This window comes from Rattus norvegicus, chromosome 19, assembly GCF_036323735.1.
Source record: "Rattus norvegicus strain BN/NHsdMcwi chromosome 19, GRCr8, whole genome shotgun sequence".
Lineage (NCBI taxonomy): Eukaryota > Metazoa > Chordata > Mammalia > Rodentia > Muridae > Rattus > Rattus norvegicus.
Window position 1 is genome coordinate 15,913,810 of NC_086037.1, and position 19,572 is coordinate 15,933,381.

The 19,572-nt window shown below is 43.0% G+C and overlaps 1 protein-coding gene across 2 annotated transcripts in view; it reads left to right on the plus strand.

Moving 5' to 3' along the window:
* Positions 1–6,832: 6,832 nt before the first annotated feature.
* LOC134483163 (disks large homolog 5-like) overlaps positions 6,833–19,572 on the plus strand; it is a 259,049-nt gene continuing 246,309 nt past the window's right edge. Inside the window, exons 1-6 of one of the 2 annotated variants that reach the window (XM_063278422.1) lie at positions 6,833–7,031; positions 8,060–8,219; positions 9,399–9,542; positions 10,176–10,342; positions 11,065–11,170; positions 11,287–11,659. In XM_063278422.1, the coding sequence (XP_063134492.1) occupies positions 9,442–9,542; positions 10,176–10,342; positions 11,065–11,159 (363 nt within the window). In that variant the 5' untranslated portion in view covers positions 6,833–7,031; positions 8,060–8,219; positions 9,399–9,441 and the 3' untranslated portion in view covers positions 11,160–11,170; positions 11,287–11,659. Of the gene's footprint in view, positions 7,032–8,059; positions 8,220–9,398; positions 9,543–10,175; positions 10,343–11,064; positions 11,171–11,286; positions 11,660–19,572 lie in introns of those variants that run through there. The other variant, XM_063278420.1, reaches the window with a different exon arrangement.

Genomic DNA, 19,572 nt, shown 5'->3' on the forward strand with positions numbered 1-19,572 from the left:
TAGTGTATTGGCCTAATGCTGCTTGTATTTTAATGCTAATTTGTTGAACTCAAAACTGGTTAACCCCAAATAACTGACCCTGCTCCCAGTTAACTGTGATTATAAAGAAGCCAACACCAACAGCCAACAGCAGAGAGATGGGGGAGGGGAGCTTTGAGGGCTTTGCTAGAGAGGATCATGAGGAGGGAAGAAGGAAGAAGAAATTGCCAAAGAATAAAGGAAGAACATGTGTGATGGAGAGGAGAGAGGAAGAGGACAGCAGCCACGGTTAAGAGAGAGGAGAGCCTGGTCCTGAGGGCTGTCCAAGTGGAACAAAAACAGTCAAGATGCTACACAGTCAGTAAGAACAGCTCTCAGGCGAGCAGAGATCAGCAGAGACCCCAGACCAACAAGCTACGCAAGCATAACTCCATCCAAACCCCCTCTCAATATCCCATGTCCTCCATGGGCCTGGCCTCAGCGTGTGTCGTGCGTCAGCACCTGTGTCTGTCTCAGCTGACATCACTCTGCCCATCAGCCCGAGTCCAAGGAAACAGCGAGAAACTACAGCAGCCCACCAGAAGGTTTTTTGCTGTGGTTCTATGAAGTCCCAACAAATGCAGCTCAACTACAGAATGCAAGGCAGACCAATGCATGTGTGTCCTTAGTGCAGAACCCTTCATCACGTGTCCTTTCACATGCGTGCTTTAGCAGAACATCCTTTTACCTGCGTCTGCTTCAGTGAAACGTTCCTTCACACATCTGCCTTAGCCTTTCACCTGTGTCCACTTCAGGGAACCACTCCTTCAGGTGTAGAATTTCTCTAGATTAGCAAACCACATACAGAACATTCAGAACAAAACAAGGTGTGTGGTCAGCATGTCCTTGAGCCAACTCCCTTCTCCCCGTCAGTGACGGCAGGCGTGTTACAGCAACAATATGAAATGGCCGGCAGGCCTGGAACAAAGTGGCAAAGCTATTCAGACCGTACCAGCCAGCAGCTCAACTGAATTTTTAAGTTTTGATGTTACAAGTGAATATACTTGACCTTCAAACGCTGAGAGAGCCCATTGTAATATGAACTATATAAACTAGGCCAAGACCACCTCTAGGGCAAAGGCCCTCAGCCTGTGGGTCGTGACCCACACAGGGTCTCCTATCAGATAGTTAACACTACAATAAAGATTCATTACAGTAGCAAATTTACAGTTGTGAAGTAGCGACAAAATAATTTTGTAGTTGGGGTCACCACAGCATGAGGAACTGTTCTAAAGGGTTGAGGCCATAGGAAGGTTGAGAAACACTGCTCTAGGAAATTATGTTTTCTTTCTCTTTCATATTTTTCAGACAGAATCTCAAACTGTAGCTGAGATTGGCTTGGCTTGGAACAAGTGTGTAGTTCATGCTGGCATCAGACTTATGGCAATTCCCCTGCTTCAGCCTCCTACTCAGGAGCCTACCAGGGTGAGATCACAACCACGGGTAATGGGATTGCTGTTCTTGGTTGTCAACTTGAGTGTACCTGGAATCAACTAATGCCAAATGGCTTGACGCCCTGTGAGGGGGATCTCTCTCTCTCTCTCTCTCTCTCTCTCTCTCTCTCTCTCTCTCTCTCTCCTTCTGTCTTTCTTTTTTCCTCTCTTCAACCCCCTCCTCTTGGTCCTCCTCCTCTTCTTTGTTTTTTTTTTTTTTTAGACAGGGATTCCCTGTGTAGCTCTGGCTGTCCTGGAATTCATTTTGTAGACCAGGGTGGCCTTGAACTCAGAGATCCACCTGCCTCTGCCTCCTGGATCCTGAGGCTAAAGGCATGAGCACCATTGGATTTTTTTTCTTCATTAAATTTTCTGAAGCAAGAAGACCTACTTCTAATACAAATCTTTGAGATGAGAAGCTAAATCTTTAGTTCAGATCTTTTGAGATGGAAAGGCCCACATCTAATCTGAACAACACCTTCTTTTTTTTTATTTTTTTCATCTTTATTATCTTGAATATTTCTTATTTACATTTCGATTGTTATTCCCCTTCCCGATATCCAGGCCAACATACCCCAACCCCTCCCCCTCTCCTTCTGTATGGGTGTTCCCCTCCCCATCCTCCAGCCATTACCGCCCTCCCCCCAACAATCATGTTCACTGGGGTTTCAGTCTTGGCAGGACCAAGGGCTTCCCCTTCCACTGATGCTCTTACTAGGCTATTCATTGCTATGTATGCAGTTGGAGCCCAGGGTCAGTCTTTGGGTAGTGGCTTAGTCCCTGAAAGCTCTGGTTGGTTGGAATTGTTGTTCATATGCGGTCTTAACCCCCTTGAGCTCTTTCAGTCCTTTCTAAGATTCCTTCAATGGAGGTACCTTTCTCAGTTCAGTGGTTTGCTGCTGGCATTCGCCTACGTATTTGCTGTATTCTGGCTGTGTCTCTCAGGAGAGATCTACATCTGGTTCCTGTCAGCCTGCACTTCTTTGCTTCATCCATCTTATCTAGTTTGGTGGCTGTATATGTATGGACCACATGTGGGGCAGGCTCCTAATGGGTGTTCCTTCAGCCTCTGTTCTAAACTTTGCCTCCCTATTCCCTGCCAAGGGTATTCTTGTTCCCCTTTTAAAGAAGGAGTGAAGCATTCACATTTTGGTCATCCTTCTTGAGTTTCATGTGTTCTGTGCATCTAGGGTAATTCGAGTATTTGGGCTAATATCCACTTATCAGTGAGTGCATACCATGTGTGTTTTTCTGTGATTGGGTTACCTCACTCAGGATGATATTTTCCAGTTCCATCCATTTGCCTATGAATTTCATAAAGTCATTGTTTTTGATAGCTGAGTAATATTCCATTGTGTAGATGTACCACATTTTCTGTGTCCATTCCTCTGTTGAAGGGCATCTGGGTTCTTTCCAGCTTCTGGCTATTATAAATAAGGCTGCTTTAAACATAGTGGAGCATGTGTCTTTGTTATATGTTGGGGCATCTTTTGGGTATATGCCCAAGAGAGGTATAGCTGGGTCCTCAGGTAGTTCAATGTCCAGTTTTCTGAGGAATCTCTAGACTGATTTCCAGAATGGTTGTACCAGTCTGCAATCCCACCAACAATGGAGGAGTGTTCCTCTTTCTCTATATTCTCGCCAGCATTTGCTGTCACCTGAGTTTTTGATCTTAGCCATTCTTACTGGTGTGAGGTGAAATCTAAGGGTTGTTTTGATTTGCATTTCCCTTATGACTAAAGATGTTGAACGTTTCTTTCGGTGTTCTCAGCCATTCGGCATTCCTCAGCTGTGAATTCTTTGTTTAGCTCTGAACCCCATTTTTAAATAGGGTTATTTGTCTCCCTGCGGTCTAACTTCTTGAGTTCTGTGTATATTTTGGATATAAGCCCTCTATCTGTTGTAGGATTGATAAAGATCTTTACCCAATCTGTTGGTTGTTGTTTGGAACACACCTTCTGCTGGCAGCTCATATCAAGGACATGGAATAAAGAAGTTTGCTTTATTAATTTGCCTACTTCTTCAGGATTCCTGCATGTACTAAAGAGCAGCTGAAATTTCCAGCCTTATGGACAAAACCGTTGGTGTTCAGGAGTTGCCCCATAAACCACACAAACTCTGAGCTCACTTAGAGAGGGATGGTTTTTTGAATGCCCACCCTAAGACTGATCATCAGAGACGTAGCTGAGAATTTGTCAGGCTAGGACCCTGGACATTTTTCTATGTCAGTTTATAAAGACTAAAATGTGAGCTCATAGGCAGGTGCTGGAAGGGCTGTCTGGTTGTCAGCCCTGACTCAAGCCATTTTAGACAACAAAGCTTCATACTGACTTTTTATCTGTTTAAAAATTTATTTATTTACATATAAGTATACTGTAGCTGTCTTCAGACACACCAGAAGAGGGCATCAGGTCTCATTACAGATGGTTGTGAGCCACCATGTGGTTGCTGGGATTTGAACTCAGGACCTCTGGAAGAGCAGTCAGTGCTCTTAACCATGGAGCCATCTCTGCAGCCCTCATATTGACCTTTTATTTTATTGGTCCTACACGAAGCTTATACTTATGGAATTTAAGATTAAGAAACCTCACAACATAAACAACTTCCTCCCAGTGGTTTGGGAACGGGTGGGTGGGGGAGCATCCTCGAGGGGGCTGGGGAAAGGGGTGGAATGCAGGGTTTTTGGAGGGGAAAGTGGAAAGGGGGTTAACATTTTAAATATAAATAAACAAAATAACCAATAAGAAAAACATACACAAGTTATGTGATCATGGCTGACCCTGCTGTGAGTTAAATTATTTTCAGACAACAATGATAGGCGACATATTACAGCAAGAATATGAACTATCTGGCAGGCTTGGAACAAAATGGCTACAGCTATGCGAGGGGGATTGTCTTCAACAGGGGTAACTACTGCGTTTTAGACCTTCCATTCCTTGTTGAATTAGCTGTACCACAGCCTATAAGCCATTCTAATAAATGTTCTTTCTCTATGTACACAGTCATTCTAGGAGGGATGATTGGTTATGTATTATTAAATGCAATGCTGATCATGAAGCCCCACCACTTCCAAACCATATCCAAGTGTAAGTAAGTTACTGAACAATTGAACAGAAATTAAAATTTACTGCATTTATTGCATGTGTTGGCAGGCATAGGGAACACCTGACTGCTTACATCTCTTGGTCTCTATAGAGTAGTGGGAGAACTGAGACCCACTGAGGAGGTCTCTCTCTCTCTCTCTCTCTCTCTCTCTCTCTCTCTCTCTCTCTCTCTTGGTTCTTTTTTTCCTGGAGCTGGGGACTGAACCCAGGGCCTTGCCCAGGGCCTTGCCCTTCCTAGGCAAGTGCTAAATCCCCAACCCCCTGAGGAGGTATCTTGCAGTTACACTGGGTTCCAGGCTTTTTCTCCTGTTTAGGCCTCACTGTGCTCTATGTACACTCAATGCCTTCTCCTCATGCAGGTTCACATGGACTGAACTCAAAAAGCTGGGGTTAGGAGAAAGATTTCTGGTTAAATAGTCCACCAGGTTCACATTGTGTCAATGTGATTTAATCTAAGGACAGAGAAGTGGAGTTTCTCTGATGGCTTTCTTCTAAACCCTTGAAAGGATCACTGGGGTTTGACCTCAGTACTTCATACTTCTTGCTGGGTCAGCAACACTCAGGGAAGCTTGAGATTGCCATAGGCACAGTATTAGGCTAGATATACTGAGTAGATGATACTAAGTTGTTCAGATGGTCATACCCATTTGCATGGGTTCTTAATGTGCACCTAAGGAAAGAGAGATTAATGTCCTGAGAATAGGAAGATCATTTTCAGTTCTTTTCTATCATTCCAGACTGAAAGACTGGTAGGGAGAGAATGGTAAATAATCAACAATTCACAGATGATGCTTTGAATGAAGGGTGGGTTTCTGTGCTGGTTTTAGACAGGGTCTCAAGTATCACAAGTTGCCCTCTACATGGCTGGCCAGGTTCACTTTGAGCTCAGATGAACCTCCTTCCACTTTCCAATAAATAGGCTTACAAGACTGGACTCCAAGGACTGTGAGGACAGCATTAGCCTTTGACAGTTGAGGTGTGCAACCCACAACTATAGTTTTAGCCACCTTTTTCCATGTCTACCAGGTATTTCAGATTGTTGCTTTCTATGACTGACAATCAAGGACGCAGAAAAATAACCAGCTAGAGAGCAAGGACATGGTGATCAAATCCTTGCCTCTTCTGTACGTTCTGGATGAGGTTTGTTAAAATTCCAATATTGCCAAAAGCTTTATATAGGGCCCATCACACTAAGGGTCACTGTGCACTGTTCTATCTAAAATGGTCTAATCAGAACTGACTACCATATAACACTTCCTGCAGTCCTCATATGAGAAGCTTGAGCTTTTTGCTTTGACTTTTTCTTTCCTCTTTCTTTCTTATTTTTTGCTATATAAGTTGAGAGAAAGATAGTTAGGGCCATGAATTTGCCCCCAAAATTTGAACTATGGATGTGATCAATCAGTGTTAATGTGTGAATTCTATACAGTATTCATTTTTTACTATGATAGATGCTTTTGTGTTTGGTGTGGTGGCCATTTCCAAGTGTACAGGTGCTGGGACCTTACTCTATCCACTTAATGATGTTTATACCTTCATTTTAGACGTCTATGTGCACCCCATATATCTCTTGACTATATTATTTTTCTGACAGAAGCTCATGGTATATCTTACTCAGGCCTGTGAGCAGTGCTCCTTTGGCGACATTGGTGCAGAGAGGAGAACCCCACAAGCAGCATGAGGTTCCCGTCATTGGTGGCTCCAATATTGCACTTTCCTCTGCCAACTGGTCTCCACACTTTTCCTAGCACCTTAAAGACATCAACTCTTTCTCCTAAGGAATTTCTTGGCAATTGTCGATTGCTAAGCACATGACTTCATGAGTGTTCCCCTAATTCACACCCATGTTGTAACCTACCATGAAGACTATTTCTTGATGTGATTTAAAGCACCCGTACATAATGAGACAGGAGAACTTTTGACTGCATATTCAAGCTGGTGTGAAATCTCAGGAAGTTTTAATGGCTAACATTGGTGAATGAGGACAATTTGAGTTAGGATGAGACATTTTTGGGCAAGATATGGAAGGAAACATTCATTTAGATGCATAGGAATTACTAAGGTTTTTTATAATCAAGCCTTGAGGAAAATTTGGCTTTGGAAGCAGGAGATGCTCAGTGGCTCTGCCCCAGGAAAGTCTCCTGAAAAGGGCACCTCAGCTTATGCTCAGTACAGGGAGAACATTAGAAGGGAGGCAAAGTGTGCTCCCCATGACATCAGCCGTCCCTTCTTGGACATTCTATTGTCTCCTAGAGAGTTCTTGGCATCCTCTGTGATGTCACCAATGTTGTAGTGACAACCAGTGCCCTAGTTTCTCTCAGTCTGAGTCTGGCGGTTACAAGCTAAGACATGTTTTCCCGTGTTTGCAAGCGTTTTGGGAGGGGGAACGTCGATTGTGGAGATACTACAGTGAAGGAGTCTGGCCTTTCGTCTCAAAGTAATGATGGACAAAGACAGCACCTCTGGGGATTGTTTAGTAAGTTCTGGACAGTATATTTTGAGCTTCCTGTCAGTGGGGCTGCAGGCTTAAGCTGACATTTCTAGCAATGGGCCACAACAACTGGAGCATCTGAAAAGGAATTGAATTTCCATGAATAACACAGTTCCTTAAAGTCAAGGATTTCAGAACTTTAGATTCTCTATCCCCACTGGGAGGATATGGTAAGGCCAATGATATTATACTGTGAACTTCTGGCCTTTACTTTTCAGTTCATTTGTTATGTTACATTGATATAAAAACACCATCAGGAGTCATGGAGGGTCCACCTTTTCTGAGTTTAGACAGGGCAGCAATGTATTTCACTATCATTGCTTCTTTAAATACACTGGATATCTGACAGTAGGAACAGGGGGAGAATTGTGCTCCAGGCAATAACCTTATGTTCTTAGACCTTCTCTGATTTCTTCGAATTGCAGGGTCATCGTTAGCTTTATATATTAGAGATGTGTGTTACAAACATGTTTCTACAATACCAAAACTATTTGGAATGTGTAGACCAAGATTCAGCCTGTAACCTATGGGTACTTCTCTGGGGCATTAGGTATTTCAAATAGGGGAATTGATAAGTCTGTTGACCATGTCCTCCCTGGAAATGCGTTTTAAATCCAAAGTTGTTGGCCTAGAGTATCAGGGTAGGACATCTGAGTGTCTCCAATCACTCAAGTCTTGTGGATGGTGAATTTATCATCTGAGTTCTGAAACCACAGGGGTGAGGAAACCAAGCTGTACCCTGTTCAGCTGATAATAATCCTGGAGAAGCCATCTCTGTGGTCCATGTAAGCACGTGATGTCCGGCATAGGGCACACCTGGCTGCTTACATCTCTTGGTCTCTGTAGAGTAGTGCCAGATCTGAGATCCCCTGAGGAGGCCTCTTAAGCATAGACCAATCGCCTAGCAGTGACACTGGGTTTCAGGCTTGTTCTCCTGTTTAGGCCTCACTGTGGTCTATGTACACTCTATGCATTCTCCCCATGCAGGTTCACTTGTGTTCTTCTACCTACAGATGCTGGGAGAGAAACATCATCCCCTGGCACTGACCTAATCAAGAATCAGGCCAAGAAGGAAAAGGAGAGGCTGATTAAAGAGCTGCAGCTCATTACCGAGGAGAGAAATGACCTGAGAGATCGCCTGAGGTTTCTGACAGAGAGATCCAAGAACAACAGGTATGAATCACTCCAAATGCTCTTGTTTCATTCCTGGGTCTGCAAGGTCACCTTCATCTTATCCTATTAAGGTTTTGGGTTCTAGAAAGCTGTGCCTCCCTAACCACCCTGTGCTAAACCTCACCTCCCATATAGAGGAGATTCAGAACCTTGACCCTTCCTGAGGAGTGAGATGGAAAATGGACTCATCTGCTTCCATTTATTGAAAAGCAGAACTTGTGGTCTGAATGAAGAATTCGGGGATAAAGTAAGGGAGAGTGAGTGCCCAGTGTGCATTTGCAAAGCCCTTGACAGCTGGTGGCTTTGCAAGATTGTAATTGCAGTGAGTTTATGGTGAGTCTCTGTACTTGCTAGGCAGGGGACTGAGTGCTGGAAGATCCAGGCAGTAGCCTGAGGGGCCTGGTCCCAAACTGTTCATCTCAATGCTTGACTAGAAGGTCTCAGGCTCAGGCCTGTTTGTTATTGTCTGTGTGTCTTGCCCTCTGAGACAGCAATGGTGCATGCATTTCTCCTGGTTCTCACAGTGCTCTCTGTTTCCATATTTCTCTTTCTCTTTCTCTGACTCTGTTTACATTTCTCTTTTTTGTGGGTATATCTCAGTCTGTGAGTCTGTGTGTGCATACATCCAAATGCATATGGACAACTTTTATATGTTTATATTTCGCTCCACACTTGGAATCTAGGGGTCTATGTCTTGGCCTGAGTATTTACCTGTAACACCTTCATGGTGATGTGAATGCTTTGTTCTGGGAGCCCCATTGTCAACAACACAGTTCTTTGCCTATGTGACCACGTTTGTCTGTTTATTTTTATTCTTTGTGCAGATTATAATTTTGTGTTGATATAAGGTCTGTTATCAAAACAGGAGAAAAGAAATCACAGGTTTCTGGGTGTGTTGGGGTGCGGGAGCATGGAGAGGTGCGGCCTAGGCTCTTGATAGCTTAACTGGCTTGACTGCAGATTTCCTCCTGATTGAACAAAGGGAGCCAGGGAGCCCTCCATCTGGATGCTGAGATTCTGGTGTGCTGGACGAACAAAAACACGTTTCTGAAGCTGAAGAAGATCCCAAAATGTAGAATTCAGAAGGTGTCCTTCCAGGGCTGGGGTAGTACAGGACCCACCCTGAGGTCATATATTCCTAAATGCTGATGTTCATTGTATTCTATCATTTGGGGCCAGGCAAAATTTCAGGCCAAATCCATAGTATGAAGACCTGGAGAGAATGGAGGAGGCGGTCATGTCAATTCTGCACAACTTAGAGATGGAGAACACTGAGATCCATGAGAATAGCCATAAGCTGAAGAAGGAGATTACCTTCTCTAGGTAAGTCCTTGTCAGAAAGGCTATCACTTGTGGAATGGCCATTTCTGATTTCTTTGTTCTGGATTGGATGGTCTTCAGCTCTGGTTCTATCTCTTGTGCTGTTTACACATCAGTGTGCCAGGGTCATTAGGACTCAGTTTTCAGTTCCACAAAAGACTGTTACTCATCCCAGGATTGTCTAGGCATCTGCAGAAGGCTCTAGATAGAACAGCACTGATTGAAGTCAGCAGAAGGTTATTAGGCTGACCTGGACCTCTGGGGTCACAACAGATTTTACAACAATCACTGTGTGGACCACATGGTTAGCATGACCTTCTCTTGGTGCTACTGACCTCCTTTGAGGGTGTTGGCCCACTGCTAATTGATGTTGGCCCCATGCATTGGGCTTTCATGGATAGATGTAGATCCGTGTTCTTTTTGAGAGATGTGGACACTAATTGGTGCTCGGGCCAAGCAAACAATTTTTTCTTCCCCGAATTAACTCTTCGTGGTTTGTGCAGCAGCATTATGTGTATCGAGATGTATTTTATTAAGTCTGCATGGGTATCTGGGACCTGGTAGAGTTAGTGGTACTTGGGAGAAGGAATGGGAGAAAGGGGAAGCATGATCTTACTATGCAGACTGTATTTCCAGAAACCTGCTCAGCCAGCTCCTGATGGAGAACACATGCAGGAAGAAGTTGGTCCCACGGAAGCAGGGGAGCAAGGAGGGACATCTTGAGTGTGCACTGAACCAGAAATATTTGGTTGACTTCAACAAGAAAGATAAAGACCAGCAACGTCCAGACCAACCATCATCAGGTAGGGACGAGCAGCTGTGTTAGCTTAACAATATCTGATAAAATTTGCCAATTTGATACATCTTTGCTTCCTCCTACCTCCTTTCTAATTTACACTCCCAACCAGCCAACCACCTCATGCAATGGCATTGTTCATTGCTCTGCCTAGGCACAAGTATTCTGGGAAGTTAACCACTTTTCAGAAATGGAATTATATTGCAAGTATATTTTGCTGCTCTTTTTGAAGCTGCAGTCTAGAAATGATGACAGATGAATAACATACCTCATTATTGCATATCCATGTGATAGATTGGATCCTATGCAGAGCTTTGAACAAGTTCGTGGTTCTTTGACAAATGACACTCTGTGTTAATGTGACTTCTTGTGTAGGAAGCACCTTTCTGGGATAAGAACCAAGTGCAAATGTCAAATTAGTACTTGTCATTGGCTTTAACCTTGGTGACATATGGACATCTCCTTTCTTCCGGCAACCCAATGAGGTCTCTTCCCATTGCCCTGTTCTTGGTTTGCACTGGTATAAGTCTGGGTCCCAGATTGGCAGCCCACATTACTGTGAGGTTCTCTGGAGATTTTGCCCTGCCCGCAGAGTTAGCAACAATGATATCAGTTAAAAGGTCCATGTCGACTGTCCAATAGAACTGAGGTGGTAGAAGGCAGCCTTCTGACAGCTGTCTAGCATTTCCCCACCAAATCAGTGTCTTAAAAACTGCCTTCCTCTCCCAGGTCTCAGAAAGTGCAAGAGAGCTGGAATTGGACACACCCCAGTAAGAGAGCTTCCTGAAGAAGAAGTTGCTTTCTCAGGAGTCCCTGATGACTAACATCCTGAATGGTAACAACATTTTTTGGCTGAGTATTCTTCCTCAGAGTTAATTTGTCATTTCTTAGAGACCCTAAATTTATATAACATTAAGCCTTTCTTCTTCACTTACTCACTTTCTTCTTCAGAAAACTCAACTTGAGAGACAGCTTGGAGGACCACCTTTCATTATGTGTACTAGAGGAGAAAAAGCAATATGTCTGTGCTCCTACATGTTCGTTAAGAATGTGCTGTTTAGAAACATTTTTGTTATGATTTTAATTGAAGTTTTCTTTTTGTTGTTTCATATTTATATGTTCTTGTTACTATTTTTAACTTTCAAATATTTTTAAATATTTTTATTCATTTTAATCCTGTTTGTTGTAAAAATGTGTTTGTTATGAATAAAAATTGAATTCTATCTCTTGACTCTTAAGACCATCATTCTTACTCAAGGGTTCTGTCCCCTCCTGTGGACTTAGAACTGAGAGCTGGAGATGGATCTCTGCATGTTCCATGGATCCTGGGCTAATTAGTGAATTCAAACTCACTAAGGGGTACCCAGTGTGACAGTGTCTTTTGTGAGGATAATGTGGCTGTTTCTGGGACACACACTTTATGAAGTAATCACTGACATACTTTACCCAATTGTTAGGGTCCATGTGGTTCTTCTGAGAGAGCAGCAGATGCTCTAACCTGTGAGTCATCACCACAGCTCCTGCAGGTGGCTTTTGTTATTCCACATGAGGTGCTGTATTAGGTGGACAAGATCACCTATGATTAAATAGAGAGATCTCAGGAGATGTGTGTTCACAGGGAACTTACTGAGCTTGCCTGCTCAACGTGTTAGGTTGCCAGGCATCCCTACAGAGCTCTGGTGTTCCCACTCCTCATTGTGGGTCAGGATCATCCTCCAGCATCACTTAGTTTTCATATTAGAGCAGATCTTTCACCTGTTATCAATGATGACCATATGTATTATGCACATCTGATAAAATACAGAATAGAAACTAGATTCCTGTAAGCCAGCTTGGCATAATGAGTTCTTTTGATAGCAAGAAACGAATCTTAATCTAAGCAGTTTAGGGAGAAACCTCAAGAGCATACATAGTGAATGCTGCCTATAGCTGTGAACACAGATTTCTTTTGGAGAGCAGGCCTGTGCAGGCCTAGAACCTAGGTTGGGCAGTTCAAGGTACCCTTTTTCCATGGCCAAACTGGGATCATATTGAGAATGTATTTTTTCCAGGTGACTGATTTCCAATTTATGGAATTGAACTAACTTACTGAGAGTGGAGGTGACTCAGAGAGTTAAAGTACAGAAGGAGCAATCCAGAATGTCCACAAAAACTTGCTGTCACCCCAGGGCTTTAAAAGCTCGGCAGCTAGAGAAGCAATGTAGTATTTGGTTATTCTCATGCTTAGGTCTAGTCATTCATTATAAGCTGGACATGACACAAAAAGAATCATCTGTGTCAATATAGAAGCTGGTTGTAACTAGATTCACCCCACACTATCACATCACTACTGTATTTGAGGTTCTCAGTTACTATCTAAGAACCGGGAAGAGGCCTGGGTCCTGCTACACAAACTCATGATTTATGTCTTCATGACACTGTGTGCTTTGTTCCGTTGATGCTACCATTGGCATACAATACCTTGGATACTTTGTGCTGACATCTGTGACCTGATACAATAGTTCATGTCATGCCTAACCTGAATAAACTGTCCTTAGAGTACAATGTGGTATGAGGGGCCTTCTTTTCCTGTGAGATAGCAAAACATTTCCAGTCTTCAGTCAAGTCTGTCAGCCATTGTCCAGTGCCTGTCTTGAGATGTCCACATTGTCAGCTGAGAGTCTTCATCCAGGCTGCTCTGTAATTCTGTAGAAGATTAATAGGTTCCTGCCCTAGGATTTAATTCAGTGTGACTGTACTTGCCGAACATTCTCAAAGCCCTATGATCTACCCTAGCCCTCTGTGGTTTAGAGAAAAAAAAAAAAAGAAAGAACGACATTGCACTTGAAATTTCTCCCCCAACAAAAGGAGAGCCTGCATAGGGCCTTTAAGTAACTCTAAGCCCCAGCTTCCCCACAGCTCCCTCCATTGATTCCATTATTGATGTGTTTCATAACAGCTCACTAAATTCTTGGTGTGCAAAGAATGTGCACCATGTCAGTAAATAGTGTGTGTGTGTGTGTGTGTGTGTGTGTGTGTGTGTGTGTGTGTGCACGTGCGCGCACATGAGGGGGCATTCACTAGTGAAAACTGTCGAGGTGCAGGCAGACTCATGTTACTACTGTCTCATGGGAACTTGCAGGGAGCACTGAAATGGTGGCTACTTTAATACAGCCTAAACCGGGCTGTGCATGTTTTGCAGTGAGATTGTGATGTCATCCCCACTAGAGAGAGCAGCAAAAGCTTCATTTATTACATGCTACTTTTACCAAGGTGAGGCAAAGCCTCATCTTATAGAGTGTCTGGTAGCATTTGACAGCAGGAAAGTAATTCAAGGCTCAAATCAAATCAATCAATTACAAACAAAGAGAAAAATACAAAGAGTCAAGGGAACCACGAGCTGTGTGTTGGTTTTTTGTTTGTTTGTTTGTTTGCTTGCTTCCTTTTCTTTTTTTTTTTTTTTGTTGAGAAGATCCACCAGAGAGACAACCTCTTCTTCAAACAAACTATACACCAGAGAGACAATACCTAAACTGACAAAATTAGAAATAAAAGGGGGATATAACAATAGACAACCAACAAATTCAACAATCCTCCCTGGTTTGAGTGCCCTGGGGAAGTTGGGAAGCCACTTTTCCCTATCCTGTGTGACTTTCCCTGCATTGTGAGCTCCCCTGCAGGAGATGCTTTCACATGCTTCTTTAAAAGCACCTGTTCCTCAGATCCAGATCAACTGTGAAAACAGGCTTCTTCAAGATAGTTGGAGAGCTACCCCTCCCAGCTCAGAGCTGCAACTCCATAGGATCCTCCACTCCCAGTGCTGTGTGGGTCCCATGGAGAAGTCAGAGCAAAGTGCCCCTTCTGAGAAGTGACTTAGAACAGAAGGTTCAGAAGTGACAATCAACCCCCAAGTGCTTCTTCCAGGAGAAAGCAACCAGCTCTTCTTATGAAACAGTGTAGGCTCCCACATGACCCAGGTCTGTGACTGGGAAAGATTTTCTGGAGCTTAGTTGCCCAGTCACAGTGGGGCTACATTCTTGATCCATGCTCATTCCTACAACAAAAGGTCCTCCCCCTCCCTCCCAGGCCTTCAGTTGAACCGAGGTCCTTCCAGGACCAACAGACCTGAGAGAACAGAGTGCATCTCAGGGGAGAGAAGAGGCCAGAATGATTTTAAATGGGAGAAAAACCCCATATCCGCCATCTAACAACGTTAGGGTTTGTGCATATGTGGACTTCAGAACCTTAAGGTCAGATTTTCTGATAACAGCTGCTGGTGAAGATGAAGTCTGCTGTGGGTGGGATTGTCCCAGGCAGGGAGGGGATCTGACTCTGCAGGCCTGGCCAGCTTCTTCATTCTCCTGAAACTAAGTGTTGGTCAGCTGTAAATCTGAAGTGAGAGTTGGTTTTTGTCAACTCAAATGGATGAATTTCAAGTCTCATACACTATGTGAGACACACATTTACCCACAGGGGATTTGAACTCACTTCTATAGAAGTGACTGGGGCGAACAGAGGGAAAGCATTCTCACCTTTAGCATTCTGTCTGTATCAGAGACGACGGGGACTGGCTTCCTGGACAGACATGTCCAAGCAGACACACCGTGTAATGGGGGAAAACTGAGGTAAGAAATGTCCTGGGGACAGTGATTTCAGATTGTGCCTTCAGCCAGGAATCTCTGTTGCCATTAAGTCAATTAGCCTTGGGCCTCCTAAACTTGTCACTATGTCAGGGTGTCTCTGCTCTCACACCTGCATCAGGTCCTCCTCAGATGAAGGCTTCTCAAAAAAAAAAAAAAGCAATGTTTCTCAACCTGTGGGGTGCAACCACTCACAAATTTATATCAGATATTATAACTTATAAGAGTAGCAATATTAGTTATGAAGTAGTAATGGAATAATTTTGTGGTGGGGGTCACCACAGCATGAAGAGCTGTATTATAGGGTTGCATCATTAGGAGGGATTTGAACCACTGCCATAGAAGCTGACACATGGGAGCAGACTCCTCATGTGAGTAGAGACCCATGGCAAGGGATACTGTGTCCTACCTTAGGACCCAGAGGCAGAATCTATCCCAGGAGTCTGTGGGTCACCTTGTCTTAAATTCTTCCAGGGTCAAGAATAGCATTGATCATCTCAGCACAGTCAGCTTGCACATCCACATCAGGCCCATGGCATCCCTTTACAGAGAAGGATGTGGGTCTAAGTGACAGCCCGAGAGACTGAGGGGACCCTGATACTCATTTGCTTTGAGCTGTGGTTTCTTCACCTGTAAAATGGACGTGTTTCTGCTGAATTGGGTTGTTGTGGAGATTAACAGAACATACAACCTGCTCAGTGTCTGCCTGGCATGGACCCTGCTGGTTAAATGGAAGCTCTCGATGGTGATGCATTTAAAAGTAGAATCTCGAGCCCCATAGTGTTAGATGTCAGGCGACATACAGGGGTTGTAAGGGTTTTGTGATTCCAAGAGAGCCTTGAATTAAAACCAAGGATCTTGTTTTAAATTAAAAAAAAATCAAGTATAAAGTGCCAATATGAAATAATCATAAACAGAAATGAGCTAATTCCTGGAAGTCATTTAGTTTTACATTTTCTGCTTCTATTTTCAAGGCATCTAGAGTAGCACTGTACGAGATCATAAAGCCTTCTCTTATGGTGCTACCCATTCTTTCCTCTCTCCTTGAGGACTTCTCAGGTGACTTAAGAAAACCTGATTTCCTTTCAGATTGTCCCCAGCTGCTGTGATCTCTCTGTCCATGGGCCTTGCCAAAAGCTGCAGAGCCAATGTGTTGTTTTACAACACAAAATTTCCAGACATCAATTTTACCAATGAAGTCTCAGGAATCAGATCCTGAATTCAAGTAAAGCTCACAACTGTCCTTCCTAATTCACTGTTCCCCCAGAAGAAGAGCATTGTAGCTCCCTCTGCACGCTTTCTTAAAAATCCTTCAACTCAAAGACTTCCCATTGCCCTAGTTATCTTCATTTCCTATCAAGTTGTGCCTTGATCTGCTCTAGACCTAAGTGCCCTTTAGCTTTGCAGTAAAGGTGTGAGGTAGGTGAGCTGAACAGTAATAAAGTCCATGTTCACAGTAAACAAAGAGCTCTTGCATTAAATGTCTGTGCCCTGTCGATGCTATACCACACAATAGTTTTTCATTAAATAATACATTCAGGGAGATCACAGTGTGATCAAATATTTTGTAACATAACTTTGTAATGTTCTCTCTATTACATAAGTCAAGTACTATCCTGTGTATTCTGGTCTTTTTCTCTCATGTCTGTGTTCATCACCATGGGAATCCCAAGGAACATTAATCCTGGGCTTTTGAAACTGTTGCATACAGCCAACCGGGGACCAAAACCACCCAGGAGACTGCTGATACTTGACACACATAAAGTCACCTCCCTATTTTCATATAGATTATGGCAAGAAGTCACCATTGCTGACCATGTCTCATTATCCAACGTGCTACTAAATGGAAGAGTTGGGGTCAAGGAGGTCACCAACAAAGCACAAAACACCCATCTCAGATAAATATATATGCTTTATTGAATTCAAACATCCATGGATTTCAGGACACAATTAAAAGTCCAAACATAAGGATAAGAGACATAGAAGAGAATTGAGATTTCCAGTTCATAGGTCCAGTAAACATCTTCAACAAATCATAACAGAAAACTTCCATAAGGTAAAGAAATAAAAGGCCATAAAGGTACAGCAAGCCTACAGAACGCAAATTAATTTAACCAGAAAAATTTCCTCCATTCACATAATAATTAAAACACTAAATGCACAGATAAAAGAAAGAATATTATACGGGGTAAGGTATAAATATCCCGTAACAAATGAATTCAAACCTATCTGAATTACACCAGACTGCTCAACGGAGACTCAAAAAGCCAAAAATCCTGGACAGATGTAATGCAGACCCAGGTTCTTATACCCAGCATAATTCGCAATCACCACGAATGGAGAAACCAAGACATTTTATGACAAATCCAAATTTAAACAATATTTTTTCTCTAAGAAAGCATAGCCGAGGACAATAGGAGGAAAACTCCAAGACAATGAGCTAAACTATACCCAAGAAAAAAAAAACCAAGAAATTAATCACCTCACAATAATTTTTAAAAAAAGAGAGAGAAGCACACAAACATAATTTCACCTACAACCAGAAAAAGAGGAGAAAGCAGCAACCATTGGTCTTTAATATCTAACCAGACCCTCTGTCACCAACCCCCAGCTCCTAGGGACAAAACTGCCAGCCAAAGGATATACAAGGATGGGTCTATGGTTCTAGGTCACTGTGTAGAAGAGGACTGACTTAACTGGCATCCATGTGGTGGGAGGCCATTGACTACCCTGAGGCCTGTTGCCCCACCAAAAGGAGATCCTAGAGGTGTGAGGTGGGAATGGGTATGTGTGGGTGGGGGAACACTGTCATATAGGCAAAGCTGAGCAGAAATGGGATGTAAGATTTGATGAGGGGAGTCTGGAAAGCAGGAAAACATTTGAAATATAAATAAATAAAATAACCAATTAATAAAAAAAATAGCCGAAAATAAAATAGAAAGTGAAAAGGTAAAAGAAAACTTACACCAAAACAAAAGTAAAGAAATCCCTGTAGTGTATTAGTCTAATTCTGCTTGTATTTAATGCTAATTTGTGGAACTCAAGACTGGTTAACCCCAAAGAAGCTGACCCTGCTCCCAGTTAACTGTGATCATAAAGAAGCCAACAGCCAACAGCTGCACAGCTGCACAGCAGAGAGATGGGGGAGGTGAGCTTTGAGGGCTTTGCTAGAGAGGATCATGAGGAGGGAAGAAGGAAGAAGAAGCTGCCAGAGAATAAAGGAAGAACATGTGTGATGGAGAGGAGAGAGGAAGAGGACGGCAGCCATGGTTAAGGGAGAGGAGAGCCTGGTCCTGAGGGCTGTCCAAGGGGAACAGAGAGCAGCCAAGATGCTACACAGTCAGTAAGAGTTGAGCATTATTGTTTGGAAAGTAGATCTGATACCATGGAGGGCAGCAGCTGCCCAGCTACTGTGCTGACTAATGCACACTAAAAATAAATTTAACACAATATGTATAACCAGTAAGACAGCTCTGTAGAGGATCCTAAAAGGAATACTTTAGCTTGAAGGGAAGCATAAACTATTAGAGAAAACAGGAAATGATTTAATAAAACTACAACAGTCAATCAAAAGAATCCAATAAAAACCACAAAAATTAACAAAATGACAACATTTAATACATAGGTTTAAATAATATTTGCACGTCACTAAACTCAATTCCCCAGTGAACAGACATTATTTAGCCAGAAACAGGATTACCATCATGATAGATATAGAGGATATACTAGGGAAACAGACCTAAGACACAGGTCCCTATGGCGATTCCATGCAATTTCTCTATCAATAAAAACCACCAAGCTCTAGAGGTAAATGTCTGTGTTAGTGCTGACCTACACCACCAGACGTACATTTTCTTTTAAGTAAATAACAAATCTTGGGGCTTACAATGTAATCAAATATCCTGAAACATGAGTTTGCAGTGTTCCCTACACTTTTTAAATCAACTCTGACTACCATTTTGGTTGTTTCCAATCCTGTCTGAGTGCATCATCAAGGGAATCCCAAGGGAAATCAGAAATGGGTTCTTGAAGCTGTTGCACAGGGCCAGTATAGACCTAAGTACCACAGAGGAAACCTTGTTTCTTATCACAAGGGATCATTTCACCATCCCTCTTGTCACATAACTTATGGCAAGGTGTCACCTCTCCTGACCTTAGCTTCTTCTCCTAAAGGCTGCCGAAGGGAAGATTTGGTGTCAAGGGGTCTGGATTCAAACCACACCAACACTGAATTCATTTAAATAGGTGTAGTTCATTGAATGCACACACCAATACAGTTCAACCATAACAACAGCTCACAACTGTGTCCTGGACATTGAGGGCCAGCTCATTGCAAGATCCACGTGGGCTCCAAGTGCTGGATGCTGCTGTCTATGTCCCTGACTCAGGCCATTTTCCTCATAATTGTTCCTATTTTCCTTGAATCTCATGGGTCCTATGTGAAGCTTATAGTTGGGGAATTTGTTAATAATAACAAACCTCATAACATAGAGAACAAAACAGGGTATGTGACCAGCACCACACAGTTCAGTGTCAGGTTTTTTTTGTTTTTCTTTTGTTAGTTTTTTTCTTGGCATCCATGATGTGGAGGCATATTACAGCACAATAGGAAAGAGCT